The 18,634-nt window shown below is 43.2% G+C and overlaps 2 protein-coding genes across 2 annotated transcripts in view; one reads left to right on the top strand and one right to left on the bottom strand.

The window, feature by feature from the left end:
* The window catches only part of FANCD2 (FA complementation group D2), a 53,114-nt gene extending 41,055 nt beyond the window's left edge, over positions 1 to 12,059 (bottom strand). The window contains exons 1-12 of the mRNA XM_086470649.1: positions 11,965 to 12,059; positions 11,092 to 11,226; positions 10,432 to 10,499; positions 9,451 to 9,554; positions 8,855 to 8,918; positions 7,709 to 7,761; positions 5,170 to 5,248; positions 4,298 to 4,422; positions 2,949 to 3,036; positions 1,906 to 2,010; positions 639 to 739; positions 41 to 149 (exon numbers count right to left, since the gene is read on the bottom strand). Coding sequence (XP_086326775.1) covers positions 41 to 149; positions 639 to 739; positions 1,906 to 2,010; positions 2,949 to 3,036; positions 4,298 to 4,422; positions 5,170 to 5,248; positions 7,709 to 7,761; positions 8,855 to 8,918; positions 9,451 to 9,554; positions 10,432 to 10,499; positions 11,092 to 11,226; positions 11,965 to 12,043 — 1,110 coding nt within the window. The 5' untranslated portion in view covers positions 12,044 to 12,059. The remainder of the gene's footprint in view (positions 1 to 40; positions 150 to 638; positions 740 to 1,905; positions 2,011 to 2,948; positions 3,037 to 4,297; positions 4,423 to 5,169; positions 5,249 to 7,708; positions 7,762 to 8,854; positions 8,919 to 9,450; positions 9,555 to 10,431; positions 10,500 to 11,091; positions 11,227 to 11,964) is intronic.
* A 1,241-nt stretch (positions 12,060 to 13,300) lies between these two features.
* EMC3 (ER membrane protein complex subunit 3) lies at positions 13,301 to 18,634 on the top strand. Its single transcript, XM_086469838.1, has 8 exons — positions 13,301 to 13,482; positions 13,637 to 13,694; positions 14,230 to 14,323; positions 15,023 to 15,127; positions 15,813 to 15,894; positions 16,042 to 16,121; positions 16,727 to 16,809; positions 18,394 to 18,634. The coding sequence occupies exons 1-8, from the start codon at positions 13,328 to 13,330 to the stop codon at positions 18,520 to 18,522; spliced, it is 786 nt and encodes a 261-aa protein (XP_086325964.1). The 5' UTR covers positions 13,301 to 13,327; the 3' UTR covers positions 18,523 to 18,634.

Below are 18,634 nucleotides of genomic sequence, written 5' to 3'. Positions count from 1 at the left end.
AGTCCAATTAAATAAGGAAACAAGGACTGAAGCATCTTACCTTAATCCAAGCTTCAGAGACATCTTTCTGAAATCTCACAGCTAACTTGATCACATCAAAAAGTAGCTTCACACAATCCTGGCTGGTGGTTACTTGGCTCATGGAAGAACTGCAAATGATCAGAAAGGAGGAGACTCAGTCATTATAATTACTGTAGTGAAAGAACAAGGCAGCCTAGCAGTCACAGCAGTTACTTCAGCCATTCCCTAGAGAGAATGCTCTGGCAAGGACTGGGAATTTCAGAAAAGCATTTCAGAAAAGCGTGGAAGCAGAGGTTGCAGAATCAAGACATACTGGAGGGAACTTAGATGAATTAGCAGCAACAGTATTATAAATGGAGTTACATACCCCCATGCAGACATGGATACAGACGGATTAAAAGGAATTATGTGCATGGCAGGGGAGGCCAGCTCCGCAAGGATTGACAAATGTTTTATATCAGCACCAAATGGGAAGGAATAAAGATGTCAGCGCCTTTGTTTGGGATAAGTTAGGCTCGTATATGTAACCATGTGTGCCAGAGAGACCAGAGAAAGAAGAGACAAAGTTCTCTTGTCCCATCTGACCCTTGGAGAATCATGTAAATCAGCTCAAGTACCTGGCCTGGACTTGGCTTTTAAGCTTCTTCTGGGAACCTAGGATCTGCAGGGGCAGAACACACGATGACAGATCCAAGCTCTTGCGAAGATCAGAAATCACCTGTAAAACACAAATCACTGTGATGTATGAGGACAGAAAAGTATGAGGAAAAAATAAAACATTATCTCACAGAACGACCTTAAAATTACAAATCAAAACCTCCTGTATTTATAAAGACTTATAAGCATTTGACCATGCTCAGACTTCTATTTTTTTAACACTTAAAAAGTGAACAGGACACACTTTGCTCTTCACTGTCATGCACACACACGCAGAAAGCACAAGAGGATTTCTTAAGAGTTACTCCACGAAATTCCCATCTATATCTGCTGCATGTTGCTGTGAGCTATTTTTATCCTGTTTAGCAGCAGAGCAAGATATGACAGCCACAGGAATTCTGGGGCATGTGAATTTATCAATTTAACTGCTGTCAAATTGTAGTGGGTCAGCACAGACTGGGTTGCATGTTATACACATGCTGTTTTCACAGTCAACTCCCCGAAAGATTTGGGCAGATCACAATCCACATCTGGCTTAAGCTGAGGCTTTCTCCAAGTATGAAAAAAAGCATGTTCAATAGTTCTGCAAGGCTGGCTGGACAAAACAGATCTGGTTCATTTTAAAAATATTCTGAGTATGTTTCCTTAGATAAAGCAACTTCAAAACCGAGGAAGTTTACATCTTAGACTGAAAACAGTCTTCCAAAAGGAGAACGACTCTTGTAGGGATGTTTCCAAAACCTGATTTAGAACAGAACTTAGTGGAGAAAACAAGAAGAGAATTACCAAGTTGCAGTCCCAGGTCTGTTGGATACTTCTGGAATTTAAAACCCTTAAAAGGTCTGTACAACGCAAAATTCTTAGATAAAATTCAAAGGCTTCAAGTTGCCACCTAACCACAGTTTTTCAGTCTAAGGGTTTAACTCAAGACAATTTGACTGCTTTCAGTTAAGATGTTTACACCAAAAAAAAATTATTCTAAGAACGAATGAGAAAAATATGCAATAGCCAGCAGAAGGAAGGAGGTTTCAATTCTCATGCCTGAAAGCAGACCCAAATCCACGCCAAAGGCCAGATTTAGTTTCTACATGTGCTTTGAGCCTTGGAAATATTAAAAATTTTATTTGAAAACATTAAAGCATACCCTTCTGTGTGTGAAGCAACTGCTCTCTGTTAAAACATGCACTGGATTAGACAACTTACTGGTCTTTAGCACAGAGAAAATACCTCTACTGCATCTGCTGCCTTGATGTTATGGAGGATGAATTTTACTACTACAGGCAAATCCTCCAGTTTTACAGAAGGCACAATGGTCATGGCAGACTGCCGCACCTGAAGAGAAAGCGATACTGGATCAGCTGTAAGACTATGGTTTGTAGAAACATAGTCATGTTAGTGGGAAGGAATCTTTGGAGGCTTATAGTCCAGCCTTCTGCTCAGAGCAGGAATACCGCCAGTACTAGATCAGACTGCCTTTGGCTTTGCTCACCGAGTCTTGAAGATACCGAAGGATGGAGCAAACCCCTCCCAGGCCCTGCCACCTCTTTGACAATTCATGTCGGTGCTGCAGACCCTAACTCATTTTTCCAGTCTGAACCTCCTAGGCTGTAATTTATGGCACTGCCAAGAAGAGCTTGGCTCCATCATTTTTTAACTGGCTTTGAAAAGGGAAAAGCATGGAAGAGGTCTAGCCTGTTATGCAGCACAGGCCTTTGGGGACTATGTAAAATAGTATTTAATGCACTCAAAAATTCATAAGAAGCCTAATTGCAAGAAGTGCAACAATCCAGCACATCCAGAAGACCCAGGGCACATCATCTCATGTCCTTCATCATTATTCTGCAGAGAAAAACTACAACCAAGCGATGATTTAATCATCAGTTTGCCTCTTCCTAGAATATAGCAGTCTAGTCTGGTCACCATGCCTCAAAAAAATAAACAGTTACAATAAGCAGGTTTAGGATGGGCAGTAAAATATTTACTGCAGCAGGACAAAGGGTTTTTGCATTTTCTAGGAGAACTGTGTTTAAAATTTCTGAATGATACTGTAACAGCCAGAAAAATTCACTCTGCTCCACACTGCATCCCTCATGCATATTTCCAAAACAGTTTTAATTTCTCCAGCTCTTTCCAATTTCAGCTAGCTTAGGACTTTTGAAGGCCTATAGGAGTCAGATTTAGCAAAATACTTTGAATGACCAAACAGCTCCAGCTCTTGTGTTGCTAAGGAGGGGCTGGTTTCTGCTCAACTGTTCGGTAAAAGCTCTTACCTCAGCCAGAAGGCTTGCATCAAGATCCAGACGAGAAAGGGCATCCAGGATTGGAACTGTTAGCCGTCTGCCCTGTTTTAGTAAGGAGCTGATACACAAGGAAAAGAAAACAAATGATCCTCTTAACAGAGCCATGAATGGGTCTTTAGCAAATTGTGGTCACTGCAAAAAAAAAAAAATCTCCGAAATCGCCACAAAATATGCCATAGGCCCCACGGAAAACTTGTTCCCTAAATTATCGCTCCTCTCTGACTATGTCGAATTGTGATTCTGGGGTTGCCCATTAGAAGCAGATATGAAGAATCTAGGGGAGCATAGACAAAGACCTAGTACAAGCCTCAAGCAAGAACTTGAATATTGAATCAGAAATGGGTAGAGGCTGTTAAGAATATGGAAATAAATATGCCTTGCTGATACTGTTTAGAATCTCTGTTTAGAATCTCAGCTTTGAAAAAATACAGGTAGAGAAAACAGAAGTCTGAGGAGTCTGATTAGCATAAAAAATTAATTGTGAGAGGCTTTTTTATCTAAGAGCTGAGACAGTAAAGTGAGAATGGGAACACAAAGTTGCAATTACTTTTGAGAAAGTAGAAGAACAGGATACACTACTTGGAGGTGCAGGCTGAAATAACAACCACAGGTGTGAAACGATAATTAGCATGGGCATAAGTGTAAGTGATCTGTGTAATGATAAGAATTAGAAACACTGATGTGTATAATATAGGCTAAGGACACTGAAAAAATTATTTTGTAAAATGAAACACTATGAAAAAAAGAGAGATGTAAGGGCTAGCTTAAGGTAGCACTCTCTGGGAGGACAGCTATTGGTATTAGGTCCCCCTGTTCTCTGGGTCAGTAAATATGCTTGAGAAATGTATATAAAACAGCCAGAAAGTTCTGCTTCATGCACACATTTATTGTGTTGTGGTTTTTTTATTAATAAAAATAATGTTGACCCTTACTGTAGCAGAATCCAAGCCAAATCAAAAAGCTGTCTATAGTAACATCTAAGTGACTGATCACAGACTGACCCAGCAAAAGTAACGAGTACTTAATTGGATTCTACCCATGCTGTATCCAGGTAGTCACAAGTTTATTAATTTTTTAGATAAAAGCACTTTTGGAGCATTTAGACCTCTGTTTAAGAGCATACAAGCACAAACAAAATGTCCTAAGCCAGTGCTAGCTGTCCCTGAACGTTACTGTTACTAGAAATGGACTGTTGTCCTACTACTTGTCAGACCTAGTGCAATTTGCAGTAATGCATGACGTCGTCTTCTGCTAAGTGCAAGAGGAAAAAATAACAAAAACAAACAAACAAACAAAACCCTCAACAGAATCATCTGTACCTGAGCTCTCTGGCAACGTCACTTTGCTGGGAATCCTCCAGAATCTCAGGTAAACTGGTGATAATATCATGCTGGATTGGTACCGGAGAGACACTAACTGTCTGCATTAACTTCTTGACAAGCTCCTGCAGACAAGAATAACACTTGTAAAACGCATGAGTCTTGCTGTGAGCAGGCGGTTCATAAGCGTGGCAACAATATTATGCATGTAAGGTCACTCAGTAAGTCATTTGTCTGGATTTATGCCAACCGTCCCATAATTCGTTGTCGTGTTGAAGCTGTGAATCATGCATAGACTTCCATGGAACAATGGTATTTTACAGGTAGGATACAACTATCTCAGTAAGCAAAGGAAACCAGGAAACACAAGAGCAAGCTTCTCAGTGTTTAGCATGACTTCCTGACTCAGTTAACTCTGGGACTCTCTAGTAACAGCCCTCCAGTACAAAGTAACCCACAGAGACTGACTGATTTAGGGAAAGGAGGAAAAGAACCAAAGCAGGAACAAAGAACTCTTCCCCAGATGCCTACAGGTATCCAATATCTCTTGTTAAAATTAAACAAGAGGCGATTGTAACTTCCTGACAGCAATAGCTTTAAAATGGGGTCACCAACGTGGATACATATGTACAGATACAAATTTATGAAAAAGAAGACCGAGCAAGAGAAGAAGAAAAATAGTAAAAGGGGATACTGAAAAGTCACTGAAGGCAATCATAATAAAACAGAAAGAATTAAATCTCTCCTTCAGCATGTGATTATGAAAACAACATCAGTTCTCATTAGCATAATAATTGATTTCATCCCACCTATGAGGCATTCCAGAAGCTGACTGGAGAAAACATACATGTGATTGCACCATCAGTACCCACCTGGCTGTCAAGAAGCCTGTCAAGCCACTTAAATTGATTGACGATGAGCCGGGGAAAATTTGTTCCAAAGGTGCCCACGCTAAAATAGAAGAATGTGAAACACAGGTTAGTCAGACCTACAGACAGACTCAAAAGCTTTGCTGCTGGTCAGCAAGACCATGAGATGCAATCCCAATTAACCAGCCATCAAAACCATATTATGAAGTATCATTAACGCCCCTAAAGATTTTAGCACCGTCTTGGAAGACCCCTACTTCTTACTGGCTATACACACACAGCAGGGATACTGCCAGCCTCAGTTTCAGTGCACCCCCACCACCAGCATCCTAAGTTACGGCACAAAAAGCAAAGCATACGATGTGACCTTGCTTCACATCTGCTGTGCTACCTGCCATAAGAGCGGATACACTAGCTTAGCTTAAATCTCCTTCGAGCCCAGTATACCCATCCCCAGCCGTAGTCGGTATTAGATGCCTTTGGGTAAGTTTTGGGTAACAGGGCATTCACAGAGCAATCTTTTCACAGAGCTTCCATTCAGTCTCCAACAATAAACAGTTTGGCAAATCTCCAGGGTAGCCACTCCATGTCTGCTATCCAGCAGTACATTTATCCTCCATTAATTTCCCTAAGCCTTTTAAAAGAAAAAAAACAAACCCACAACTGTGTGTCATTTCTAACCTCCACATTCTCCAACACTGAATTCAACAGGGTAATTATGCATGATCTGAAAAAGTACTTCTGCTTTTTCTGTTTGCTGCCTTTCATAGTTAGAAACAGTGGTTAAACCTTCCTCAATTACCTTTTCTAAATCTTTCTTGCTTTTACAGACATCTATCAGCTCTCTGCCAGTCATGTCCTTTGAAGGCAGGCAGAGTTCTATTTTGTTTAGAATATTTTTCCCTACTTGCATAGAAACTGTTCTACTATATGACCAGAAATGCATGCAACATTCAAATTGTAATTGTACCATGCATTTACAGTGACATGATGTTTTCCATTTTGTTCCAAATTCCTTCCCTAATATTCTGTTTGCTGCTTTGGCTACTGCTAAGCATGGAACTGATACTAAAAGTAAGAAACAAAAAACATCCATACAAGATACCTTTCCTCAGTGAAAACAGCAAGTTTGTCATTGTATTTATACAACCAGCATTACTTTTAATCTGATTTTTTTTTTAAGAAAACAAGGTTTATCCAGCTGTACTGTCTAAGACCTTCTCCCTGTTCTGTAACTTCTGGTCACACTGGTCTGGGAGCACACATGTATTAATAAATTGGCTGTTTCCAAATCACATGGACAAACCAAGTTCTCCCTACCCTTCCTATAGCAAGTCAATAGATGGAACGTCCTCTGTCCAGGCACCGACTGGCATTAAACCTGTAGAGGTCTGATAGATCTATGCATTGACATCAGATCTGTGAGAAACTGGCTGGTCAGTACAGGTGTGGTTACAGACTAGCTGTAATGAATGTTGTTTCTTGTCCCATAATTAAACAAAACAAAAAACAGTAGGAAGTCCACTGACAAAACTCTATTGTTCTTCACAGTTAGTTTTAGATTAGATTATCCTGGAAATTGTTACTATAAATCATTACCTCATTTTTAATTTCCTTTTCATTTACGAACGTGCCAAACAACCCAGATCTCCACTTATTTCTTCCTTTTTTTTTTTTTCTCCCCATTTTTAACTGGTTATGAATACAGAGAAAAAATTTCACTCTTCAAACAGTTTGATAGGAGATGGTGTAACAACATCCATTTTTAAGAGTTACTAAAGGGCTCACAGCACAATTAACAGCTTATCACTTTTACACTCAAGCTCCTTTAGAATTCTTGAAAACAATTCAGTCATAAGGACTGTGTTAAACCCTCCTCTAACCAAGATTTCAGTCTGAGAATTTCTCAGACAACCTCTGGACAGCATTTGTATCCTGCTTGATACTCAGCACAAACAAATACTGTATCAGGAACAGCCTCAGCTTCTTTCTGTCCTTTGATCTGCTCCACTAACTCTGTAATTAGCATCCAGGGCACTGGAAAAAGAGCTTAAGTGTTCGGGTCTTGCCTATGTTGCGCCTCAAGATCTCTCACTCCGCCACATTCTACATTCAAAAACCAACAGGTGCATTCCCTATTTTCCTTGTCTGAACAATCTGCATTTTTAAAAGGAGGTTTGTTTGCATCTAGCAGCCTCCTAAAACTGTGGCAACCACTCCCATCTGTTTTTTCAAATAATGAGACACTCTGTAGTCCCTCTGATGAAATACTTTCCAAGTTTGTGCCAGCAGCTACAAAAAGCATAATGAACCATGAGGTATGTCTGTATTTCAGCTTCTATAAATCTGTCTTCTGCTTTATGCACATATAAGTTTAAAGTCATGGTACTCAGATAATTTTACACATGTATGAAGAAAAAAAACCCATCAGTGTGAATGTCCATTCAGGTAAATCTGAATTAACAGTTAAAGTCAAACCACTGGTGATTGTCCAAAAGGAGAAACTTCATTTCAAGGCAGAGGGAAGACAGTCTATACTCACACATCAAAAAAGAATTCAGGGATCTTTTCCAACAACAGTGTTGTGACAGCAGGCTAGAAGAGAGGCAAAACATAGTGTTAGGAAGATGGTTTACTGCTTGTGCTGTGGCATTGCCACAGAACTATCTTTCACAAAAGATGAAATATGCACAGAGAATAAAAGACTTAAAAGGACAAATAAAAATATTTCCTGTATAAGAAATCTCTTCCCTAATGCCAGAAAGGAGGCATACAGCCTGCAAGCTGAAAACCACAAATGCTGAGTGTGGTATAAACTATCCACATAATCCAATAGAAGCAGAGCATATGGGCAAGTTGTACAATTCCTCTGGGCCAAACGAAGCTTTCTTTCTCAGACCCATTTGAGTTGCTTTTCACCACATAGGAATCCAAAGCATCAACTCTAGATAAGTTTGAAAGCAGAGCCCACACATCTTTCTCTTTGCAAGTCTAATTCTTCTCCCCTTTAATCCTGGCCCAAGGGCAATTCTAAAAATGTATTTAAGACAAGAACTTTTAAAACATTTTAATTAGAAGAGGATTTAAATCCATAGCTGCTCTACGGTTTCCCATGCCTTGGTGAGGTATCTGTCACCTTCCACTCCATATGCATCTTGATGCCACTTGCTTACAACTTAACAGAACTTGTTCTTGCCAGCAGGTTGCTCAGTGTCTTGCCCATTTTTAAACACCCCTGAGATTCAAATTCCTTTGGTAATGGAGTTTCCATCACCTCTCTAGCCTACCTGTTCTAGCACTTAAGGAAAACATTCTCCAAAGTGGAAGTGGTTATACCCTATCAGAATTTCCTGTGGTTGACCTGAACCACCACCTCTCATCCTGCCCCTGTTCACCTTTGAGAAGATCTGTCTCTGTTTTCTCTACACCATGCAACTAGATATTTGAACACCACAAAATCTCCCTTAATCTTCTTTTCTTAAGACTGAACAAACCCAGTTCCCTCTGTCTCTTCTTGTATGCCACATGCTCCAGGCCCTTGTTTCCCTAAAGAAACAAAAAATTGGACACTATTCCAGATGCAGCCTCATCTGCCTCACAACCAGTTCTATTAACTCCTACTCACGTACACAAAAGGATCCCTAAATAAATCAACACCACTGTAAAAAGCAAACTATGCTGCCCATACCTGTAAGATTTTAATTCCGAGAAGAAGTTTCATGAGGCTTTCGCAATATGAGTGCACCAAAGTCCTGCAAGATGAAAGATTCCATCACAGTTGTAATAAAAACATGTTAAGAAAACAAGCTGTAACTCTTTCCATTACTGTTTTTTGTAAAAACCACTTACAATGACTTATGGTAACATATGGTAACCACAGGCACACACAATAAATATTTAAAACTGCACTTTAGCTCTGAAGAAGTTTACTCTCTCTAAGATTAGTATGAGCTGGAAATGCAAAAGTCAAGCTGTATCTCCTGGAAAAATTGTCAAAATACGGTTGACCTTCACCATCCTTGTCAAATTGTTTTCCTCCGTATTTAGTTCTTGCCATAAAATGTCATGGAGCCTAGGGCAGCTAGTGAATTCCATGACTTACCCCTTTAAACTTACTGCTATTAAATAGCAATGCATTACACTAGCCTCTTTTGCCTAAGAAACAAATCTTGTTGTGTATCAGCTGGAGCTGTGGCCTTTCCCTCCGCTCTGCTCAATGTTACATGACATTTAACTAGAGACTGGCTCTGACTGAAAGGGCAGACAAAATACATTTTCTCTGACCTCGACCCCTCAGTCCGTATGGGAGTGCACGGCAAGAGGCAGTTCTTGAACTGGTTTCTGTCCCTGATGTGAGATTCCAAGCCGCTGATAAATTGCTTCACAACCTGCAAAGCAGAGAGAGGTCATCCACTTCCTGAAAAGACACCTCGATCAACTGCTGTCTTTTAGGATGCTCTTTGTGAGCAGACGATGCGAACACGGGAGAGCTAGCCAGGGAACTGCAGACAGACAAATTACGATGAAAGGAAAGCTGGATAAATGCACTCTAGTCTAAACCATTTCCAAAAGCAAACACTAGTTGTTCTACAAAATAACTCTGAAGCAACAGTCTCACATTTCACTTTGATTTAAAAGGGCTTTGCCTTTCTTCCTGTTCAGCTGAGACAGCAACATTTAATGTGACAAGAGTTGCATCCAAAAAATATCTGCAGGATTCAAATTACTGGCCTCAGAATTTTCATGCTGGCCTTGTTGACTGGAAAGGAGCACCACATTGTGGCAGTTTTAATGCTTCCAGCTCCCAGGCAACAGAAAACCAAGCACAGCTTCCGCTAGAAAGTTAAGCAAATTATTTTGCTCCCTTAATAGTACTTGTCTGTTGAATAATATTGCCAACTAATTACTGTGACAGGGCAAGGTGGTGGAAGTGTAACACTTGTGCTTGGAATTATGCAAAACCAAACTTGGAGCACGCACACCAAGGCTGGCTTAAGAGAGGCACATGCTGGTCATCTCTATGTCTGACTATTCAGACGTAACAGCTGAGAAGAGACAGATACAGCAGAAGGACAATGGAACCAAAAAGCTGGGACGGAAACATTGAGAGAATTAGAGAGTTTGGACCACAGAAATCCAAGATAAGCTACCATGTTGCATACTTCTGTATGGGACTAGCAGAGACAGGCAGCTGCACTTGTGCCTTTTGTTACACAGCAAACAGTTTTAAAGCTGGCTCCTGCCAAAGCCTAGTCCATTACTTACACCTGGGTAAGCAGGGTGCTTCTCCAGGGCCAAGCAGAGCTTCTTCTGGAAAGCCATTTGATCTACGGCTAAGAAGAAAGTTTAGACAGAAAATAAAGAACCAGATGCATTTTACTTGTACAGCATCATAACAACAGCTACATAAGTACAAGCTCTCAAGCCCAGCCACCAGTGCTTCTGCATTTGCTCTCTCGAGACATACAGTTAGCAAAGCCTGAGTGGTATCACCACTTGTGCTTTCTCCAGTCCGGGCTGAGAGTAGCTGATAGCACTAAAGAGGCTTAATACACAAATTCCTGAAAGCTTTGTCTGAGCTGGCAGGCAACAATGACATGTTTCAGAGCTCCTGCCTCTGTGACTCAATACTGTAATCACAGATGCAGACTAATCTTATTCCATATACATCCAATAATCTTTCAGAAGTCTTTTGACTTCACAAGTATACACCCAAAAATTAGTTTATGTGATGCACTGAACTCAACAGGAACTGTACAATTCAAGAGGTATGTAACAAACAAGAGCCCAGATGAAGATTTACTTGAACTTTGGAACAAGCTGGCTCAAGCATTTTTGCTCTGCAAGCAAAATACATCTTTACTTTGTACCAGTCATCTTTGCAGGTTTTCAGATAGAAGCAGAGAGAGCAAGTTAAACCCATACCTATTTCGTTCTGTCCCTCCCCAGTTTTCAGTGTAATTCCTGATGTTCTAAGGAGCTCTTCAAAGACTCCCTCATTCTCCACTCCACCATAGGCAGAGGCCTTTTCTTGATGAGAAATCCGTGACTTCTTTGTTTCTGAGAAAACAAGACATGCTTCATCAAACATACCCTGCAATAAACATAGCAAGGATCCTTCAAACAACCAATTCAAAATTAACCTTCTAGTGAGAAATTAGAGGAGCACAGGAATACACTTATGGGACCAGACCGACAAACTGTACTGCTACTTGACAGCAGTCAGTAGCCGACTCGGATGCCAACGCACAGATCCGATAAAGCAGTTATCCCTGCAGCATGACACCAGAAAGGAACATTTCTTGCTCACCCATAACCACAGTTAAAATACACCTTCAGTGGCTTACTCCGGTGGGAGACATACCCACTAACAGATTATGAGCAACGCTAGAGCACATACTTTCCTCTGGCCTGAAAAGCACAAATTTAATACAGGTTCCCCCACCAGACCTGTCTCTCAGGTACCCACCCATCTGCTAAAACAAAAACTAACTCTCTTCCCTCTAGCTATGTAGAAAGGTTGTTTTGGCTTGACTTATAGATATCAATTTTGATCAAACGTGATTAATCTGCAGACTCTGAAGGCAGTGAAGCTGAAGATGATAAACACTGATCAAAAGTATGAGAAAAGATAGGGCACTTCTTTTAGTGTTGTTTTATTGCGATTTAAAAAAGCGTTCAAAGATCAACAGTGTCACCAACAATTAGCACTATCCAAACTGTCATTTTGGCCTCCTCCCTCCCTACCCAGGAGCTGCTGCCTCTACCAACAGGTCTCCATTCCCCATAAGATTATACCTGAGCACCTACTCAGCAAGTCTGTCTTGCAGCTCTCTTCGGAAGCATCAGTTTTTGACAATTTCCTTTTTGAAATCATGGTAACAAAACCTTTGTTGTTGCCTAAAAAAATGCAGGAAAAAGACAAGTGAGCAAAGGAGACACGACTTGAACTTAGGGGTTTTTTTAAGCAAATCTAGAGTGTATTAGTGAACAGCAAAGGAAAATGCTCCAGAAATTGAAATTGCTCAAAGAAAGGTAGATCGCCTGGTTTAACTGGTATCACGCCACATTCTTCTGCTGTACAGGTTGAGATTTTAGAGCCTGTCATGTTTAAATAGTGTAATACCTCGCTTTTTCTAAAATTCAGTTCCTCGTAAAACAAGGCTTAGCTCTTCTTTCAGATGCCAGGCAAATTAAATCAAGTAACTAAGAGATCTCAGATGGTGTCCACAGATCTAAACGTGATCCTCTCCTCACACCCAGAGACAGCTGCAAAGGGTCAGCAGTGTAGCACTCATGAGCCCAGCCCCGTTCACGCTCCTAACCCAGCACAACTGCAAGAAGAGTTCTGTCACTACAGACCTCCACCTGCCTTGTCCTCTTTTGGTGGGTGGCAGTGGTTAAAAAGAAAACAATACATCTTAGCTCACCTTTACACTTCAAAATTATTGAAAAAAGATGCTTGATCACGTCATGCTCAATTTCAACTATCTGGCAGAGGCTATTAAAACGAGCTACAGAAAATACCAGAGCGAAAGCAGAGCAATTCCCCAACAAAACCGTGAGGAGCCTTCAGCAGCTCTTCCGGACCCCAAAGCAGCGCGCTGGCTCCCGGGAAGCCCTCTCTCTATCGTATCTGTTCCCAAACGCTCGGACGTTTCCGCGCAGCCAGCCCACCTCACCCGAGCGGGGCGGGGCGCAGAGGGCTGCCACCGCCCGCAGCTCGGGGGTGCCGCCTCCTCAGCCGGAGGCCGGCTGGGTCCCGGCCCAGGCTGCCGCCCCGGCAGGCTGCCAGGCCCTACGGCCGACTTTACGCTCTCCGGGACACGCAGCCGGACTTGGCCCAAACGCGGCTCAGGCGCCGCCCCAAAGCCCGCAAAGCGCCGCTGGGACGGCTCGGGCGGGCGGGCCTCGCTCCTCCGCCGAGGGCCCCTCACCTGGGCGGCGGTGGCGCGGTGGCCTCCTCCCTCGCAGGGCCCTGCCGCCTAACCGGGGCCGGGAGCGCTGGCCTAGGGGCCGGGCTGCCACAGAGACGCCGCTCGAGCTTCCCGCCACCGGCGCGCGGTGACGTCCTTCCGGCGGCGGCCACGGCAAGGCCCGGAAGCGGAAGCAGAGCCGGGGCGGCCCAGCGGCGGCCGGGGCCGGTGGCGGTACCGCCAGGATGAGCGAGCCCGAGCTGCTGCTAGACTCCAACATCCGGCTGTGGGTGGTACTGCCCATCGTCTTCATCACTTTCTTCGTGGGCATGATCCGGCACTACGTCTCCATCCTCCTCCAGAGCGACAAGAGGCTGACACAGGAGCAGGTGTCCGACAGGTCAGGGCCGCCGCCGGGCCCCGCCTCAGCCCCGGCCCCCTCGGCCGCGGGGAACGCGGCGCCGCCGCCGCCGCCTCCCGTCTGCCGGTCCCCGGGCTCCCCCGGCCCGGCCGGGCCCGCCCCGCCCCCCTAACGCGACGCGTCTCTTTTCCAGCCAAGTCCTGATCCGGAGCAGAGTCCTTCGGGAAAATGGGAAATACATCCCGAAACAGGTACGGAGCTGCATGCTAAAATGAAGTCTGCGTCCAAACCATCGTGTTTAGTACCTGACAACAAATAGACGGGGATTTAGAAAGAGCTTGGGGTAATGAGCTGCTGGGTTGGGATAATGTCAGCTGTGGTGTGTGCCGAACTAAAAACTAGTCGCCCCTATTGGCTCGGTTGCTGCTAAATATGTATATTGTAAGATCCAGAAGTCAGCTGGGGGGAATGAAAATGTCCAATGTACCAGTATTGGTACTGAACCAGCAAGAACTTTGCACAGGGCGCTAAAAGCTCTTCAATCGACGTAGATTCTTCTTCGGAGAATTCTTAGAATTTCAAGAATTTTAGAAAGCCAGAGAGTTGGTGCTCAGGATCCAGGGAAACAGAAGAGCAAGGAGCTTTAGAGCATATGGGCAGTGAAGTACCTCTCCAAGAAGGATGCGTTATGAAAGAGCTCATAAGATGTCTACATGTCTGAGCAAGAAATAACCTTCCTGTCCTTTCATTTCTTATGGTGTTGGTATTGGCTCTTCTTGTTTTCAGTCTTTCCTGACCCGGAAATATTTTTTTAATAACCCAGAGGATGGATTTTTTAAGAAAACGAAAAGAAAGGTAGTGCCTCCTTCACCAATGACAGGTAAGTTAAGGTGCCATAAATATAGCCAGGCAGAAAAACTGTAAGTTTCTGCAAAGGTAGGAAGGTGAATCGACATCACAAAGCACTCAGTGAATGTGAGGGAGGGGGTGGGTGGGAATGTGCAGCTGGGTATTGGGGAGGAGGGAGGGTGAGATCCCTCTCTTTGCTAGCAACGTGTTGGGTCACTTCGTTTTGCTTAACTTCAGCCTCCCGCTGCCTGCAGCGTCTCACGAGACCACGACCACCTCAGTGCTGCCAGAAACGGGACATCCTGCTCTCACTCGGGTCCTTTTGTCAGTTTTTTGCACCAGCTCCTGCAGGACCTTCTCTAAACTGATGTAACTTACTAACGTGGCCAAAGATCTCAGCAGCAAATTAGCTGGATAGTTCGTTGTCCCTTTTCTAGCTAAATCAGCTCGCAGAGGGCTCAAGCAAGTTCAGCGATCTGGAGCAGGGGATGGGGTCAGACACAGCGGAGAACACAACACCCCTTCAGCAGCAGCCACCACCACACTGGCTGCTCATCTCGTTTTGCAAAGTGTTTTACAACAGTGGAAAATAACAGATATGGGATAGATAGTGGGAGAGGACAGTTATCTCTTAGGAAGTTCCTTAATTAAAATAGCTGACATTGGTGAAGTAATGTCTTGTTTCCCTTTATTGTGATACACTGCTCTACATCTCATCTATGATTTGCAGATCCTACCATGTTGACAGATATGATGAAAGGGAATGTTACCAATGTTCTGCCTATGATCCTCATCGGCGGTTGGATCAACATGACATTTTCGGGATTTGTCACAAGTAGGTGGAATAACACAGCACGTGGGTCTGGCCAGTTTTCTCTTGGATCACGTCAAGGGTATGGGCTGCATCAGAGATTTGCTCCTCTACCTAAAAGCATGAATTTGGCTTGTAGCACTGCCACTATTAACTCCATGACTGGACTGATTTGCTTGCCCCATAGCAAAGGAGTGAAAATTGTCTTCGGAGTACCGGCCATGGTCACAAAGAAAATAGCTCATTCATTTGGGAATAATTGTAGTGGCAAAGCTAATATTTGAATTTATTAAGGCTGGCTACACTTCATGTAGATACAGTGGATTTTCCTCTGAACCTGTCCAGGGAGTTGGTTACTGTGTAATGCAGGGTGTAAACATCAAAAATACTTCCTTAAATTCACAGTTCTGTTTTTTTCCTTACTGTTTATGTGATAACTGCTTCCTTAACGAAATACATTCCCCTTCAGAGTCACTGAAACAACGGCTGTGAGGGTTTGGTCATGCAATTAAGTTTCAAAAAAGTCTTTTCGTATTAAAATAAATACAGAAGTACAGCTTTTTCAAGAGCACGTGTTAACTTGTTATTGCATGCATTGCATTCAGACTACGTTAGGTTTAATAAAAGAACTACCTACTCACTTTGCCGTTTGCGTTGCGGTTACGTAGTGTGACTTGGTGAAACGGGGCTTTTTTTATTTGTCCTGCAGCAAAGGTCCCGTTTCCTCTGACGCTGCGTTTTAAACCAATGTTGCAGCAGGGAATTGAACTGCTCACTTTAGATGCGTCCTGGTAAGCCTGTGTCCTCAGCAAGCAAGGCTGAATATTCACTTGGAAAATTCTGAGTGTGTTAATAACCCTTGAATGGTCATTGCTTCTGAAATGAGATCACAAGCCAGCTTTGAACTGAAATCAACCATGCTTGTTCTGATTTATCAGGGTGAGCTCTGCTTCCTGGTACTTCTTGAATGTGTTTGGACTCAGAAGCATTTATACTCTCATCTTGGGCCAAGATAATGGTAAGACACTTGTCATTTCTGTGAAAAAGCCAGCTTCTCCTTCCATGGGATGAATTCTGAGGGAGGCTGGGGAAGGATTTCTACATCTCCAGCCAAAAAGCTCTCAAAAGCCTCTCTCACTTCTGTGAGATTACTCTTGCTGGCCAGGTTGGACCTGCAGCAAGTACCCTAATCGTCTGCACCAGCCCCTGGCTAACTGCTTGTTAACTTCCATGGTAATTAACCCATGCTTTCCTTACCATCAAATTAGTGTGCAGGAATTTTGCTCTCAGGCTTGCTTTTCTTCCTAGCAAGTACCAGTTTTAAGGAAAGCGGCAAAGATGACTTAATGCTAGATGCAGGACAGGACAGATAGTGTTTCTGGGGGTATTAGGAATGTAGAAGACCAATTTTTTGTGAATTTGTCTGCATATTTTATGTAAATTTAGCTAAGATATAGGGGGTGGGAACAAGATGTCTTGTGAGAACTCTTTCTGGCACCTTAGTATTGCGTTCTGGGTGTTTCTGCAACTTTCCAGTCTCTAGCTAAAAGGCAGCCGGGGGGCACTGTGCTTCAAGAAATGCTGTTCGGTGACAAAAATCCACCTCTCATTTCTCTTTTGTAGCTGCAGATCAGTCTAGGGTGATGCAAGAACAAATGACAGGGGCAGCAATGGCTATGCCAGCAGATACTAACAAAGCATTTAAGGTACAGTATTCTCACCTGCATTCCCGTTTGCTGTGAACTTACAGGATTGTAGGCTATATGTAACTCAGCCTCTCCCTGCATCAAGTAAGGGAATTGCTCTGGATTCCTGTTCCTAAAATTAGAGCTGACAACTGATGAAGGGTGTGGAAGTTGCCCTGGGTCTGGCAGAGCTCTAATACCCCTGATTAGTTACTCATTCTTGATACAAAAGCTGAATTCACGTGCCTCCTTCTGCTTTTGCAGAGGAAGATTTTTTTTTCCTCTTTCCCTTGAGATCTAGTTCCAAGCAGAAGCTGGCTCCCAAAAAGTAGTGTTAGTAGTGCAGCTGAGCAGAGTCCAGCAGGCAGATGGTGGAACTTGGGTAACAAAATCACATAAGCAAGTTTGCTCAGCGGAGAATCTGTCAGGATTTGACTGGGTCTTGAAGTTCTCCTAAGCAGTCTCTGTAGGCACTTGCTTATTAGACTGCCTCTACCTTTCACAACCCTAGTTTATACATGAAGGGAAGGTCCTGGTTCTGGTTTTATGTACTATAGGAGAGGTCTACCCCCACACCACCCTCCCTGGGAAGTCAGGCTGGTCTGCTCCTGCAGTTCGTTGTATTCAGTAGCCTTCCTGGTTAAAAAACTCCACATCACCCAGCCAGAGGCTCAGCCAGGGAAGAGGGTGGCTGCAGTCTGCAGCTCTGCTGGAGCAGTGTCTGCTCTATCACAAACTGTCAGCACTGAGGTGCAATTCCAGCCAGAACTGTGCACTCTCCTGGCTCACGTCCCTCCTCTTCCTTTCCGGGACTGTCTCTCAGAGCAGTTTTGCCACTCAGCCCTGTAGGGGCCTAAACCTGCTACGTGGTCCCCAGCAGGAACAAAGGAAACAAGCCCCTATTGCAGAACTGTGTTCTGGCCAAGAAATACAAATCTCTTGCTGGGCATCACATGACGTGATTTTGCAGTCTGTGTGCAGCTCATTCCACACTGCTTACTGGAGCAACACTTACTGGACTAAGAGGAGGTGAGACTGGTGTTCATAGGTGGTAGAAAAGGAGTAGTGGAGGAGATTGTTCTCATATTTAGAATGAAATTCTGTTCTTAGGCTGCTATGAACACCTGCGTTAATGAATTAAAAAACTCTGCAGCTCCGCGGTGCTTGTTGGTGGGAGAACAGTCTAACAAGGCACACCAAGTCTGTGATCAGTTGCAATATTTTTGGCCTGTAACTGTTTTTATCAAATATTCCCTGAACTAAAGAATTAACTAACCACAAAGCACTTGACACTCTCCCCCAAATGGACTTGGCTCTGTTTCTAGAGACAGCTGTTTTAGAAGAAAGGGACTATTCTAGAAGGTTTAGAGGATTTTCAAGAAGCAGTTAATGTGCTTTTTCTAATTTCTGTGATGTACTTGTATTGACCAACTACCCAATTAAGTATAAAACACTGATTTCAGGGAGTTGACAGGATTGCCAGGTTTTTAACAGAACTTGCTCCTTGTTGCAGTTTTTAAAGTAAGCACTGCTTTGCATAGTTCTTCTCTAACTACTTTAATACTGTGTTGCTTTCCTTCCTCCACCTGTTTGTTATCAATGCAGACGGAATGGGAAGCTTTAGAATTGACTGATCATCAATGGGCCTTAGAAGACGTAGAAGAGGAGCTCATGGCAAAAGACCTCCATTTTGAAGGCATGTTTAAGGAAGAACTTCAGACCTCCATCTTCTGAATTTGAGAACATGCTTTTGTCCTTTCTTGTAAAAGTAATTTGAAAAGAAATCTGTTACTTAAAACTATATAATGTCTTTTAACAAAGCTGAAAATAAAAGAAAACCACCACG

This window comes from Leptosomus discolor, chromosome 9 (genome assembly GCF_034619465.1).
Source record: "Leptosomus discolor isolate bLepDis1 chromosome 9, bLepDis1.hap2, whole genome shotgun sequence".
Lineage (NCBI taxonomy): Eukaryota > Metazoa > Chordata > Aves > Leptosomiformes > Leptosomidae > Leptosomus > Leptosomus discolor.
This window is presented reverse-complemented; position numbering and strand designations above follow the sequence as displayed.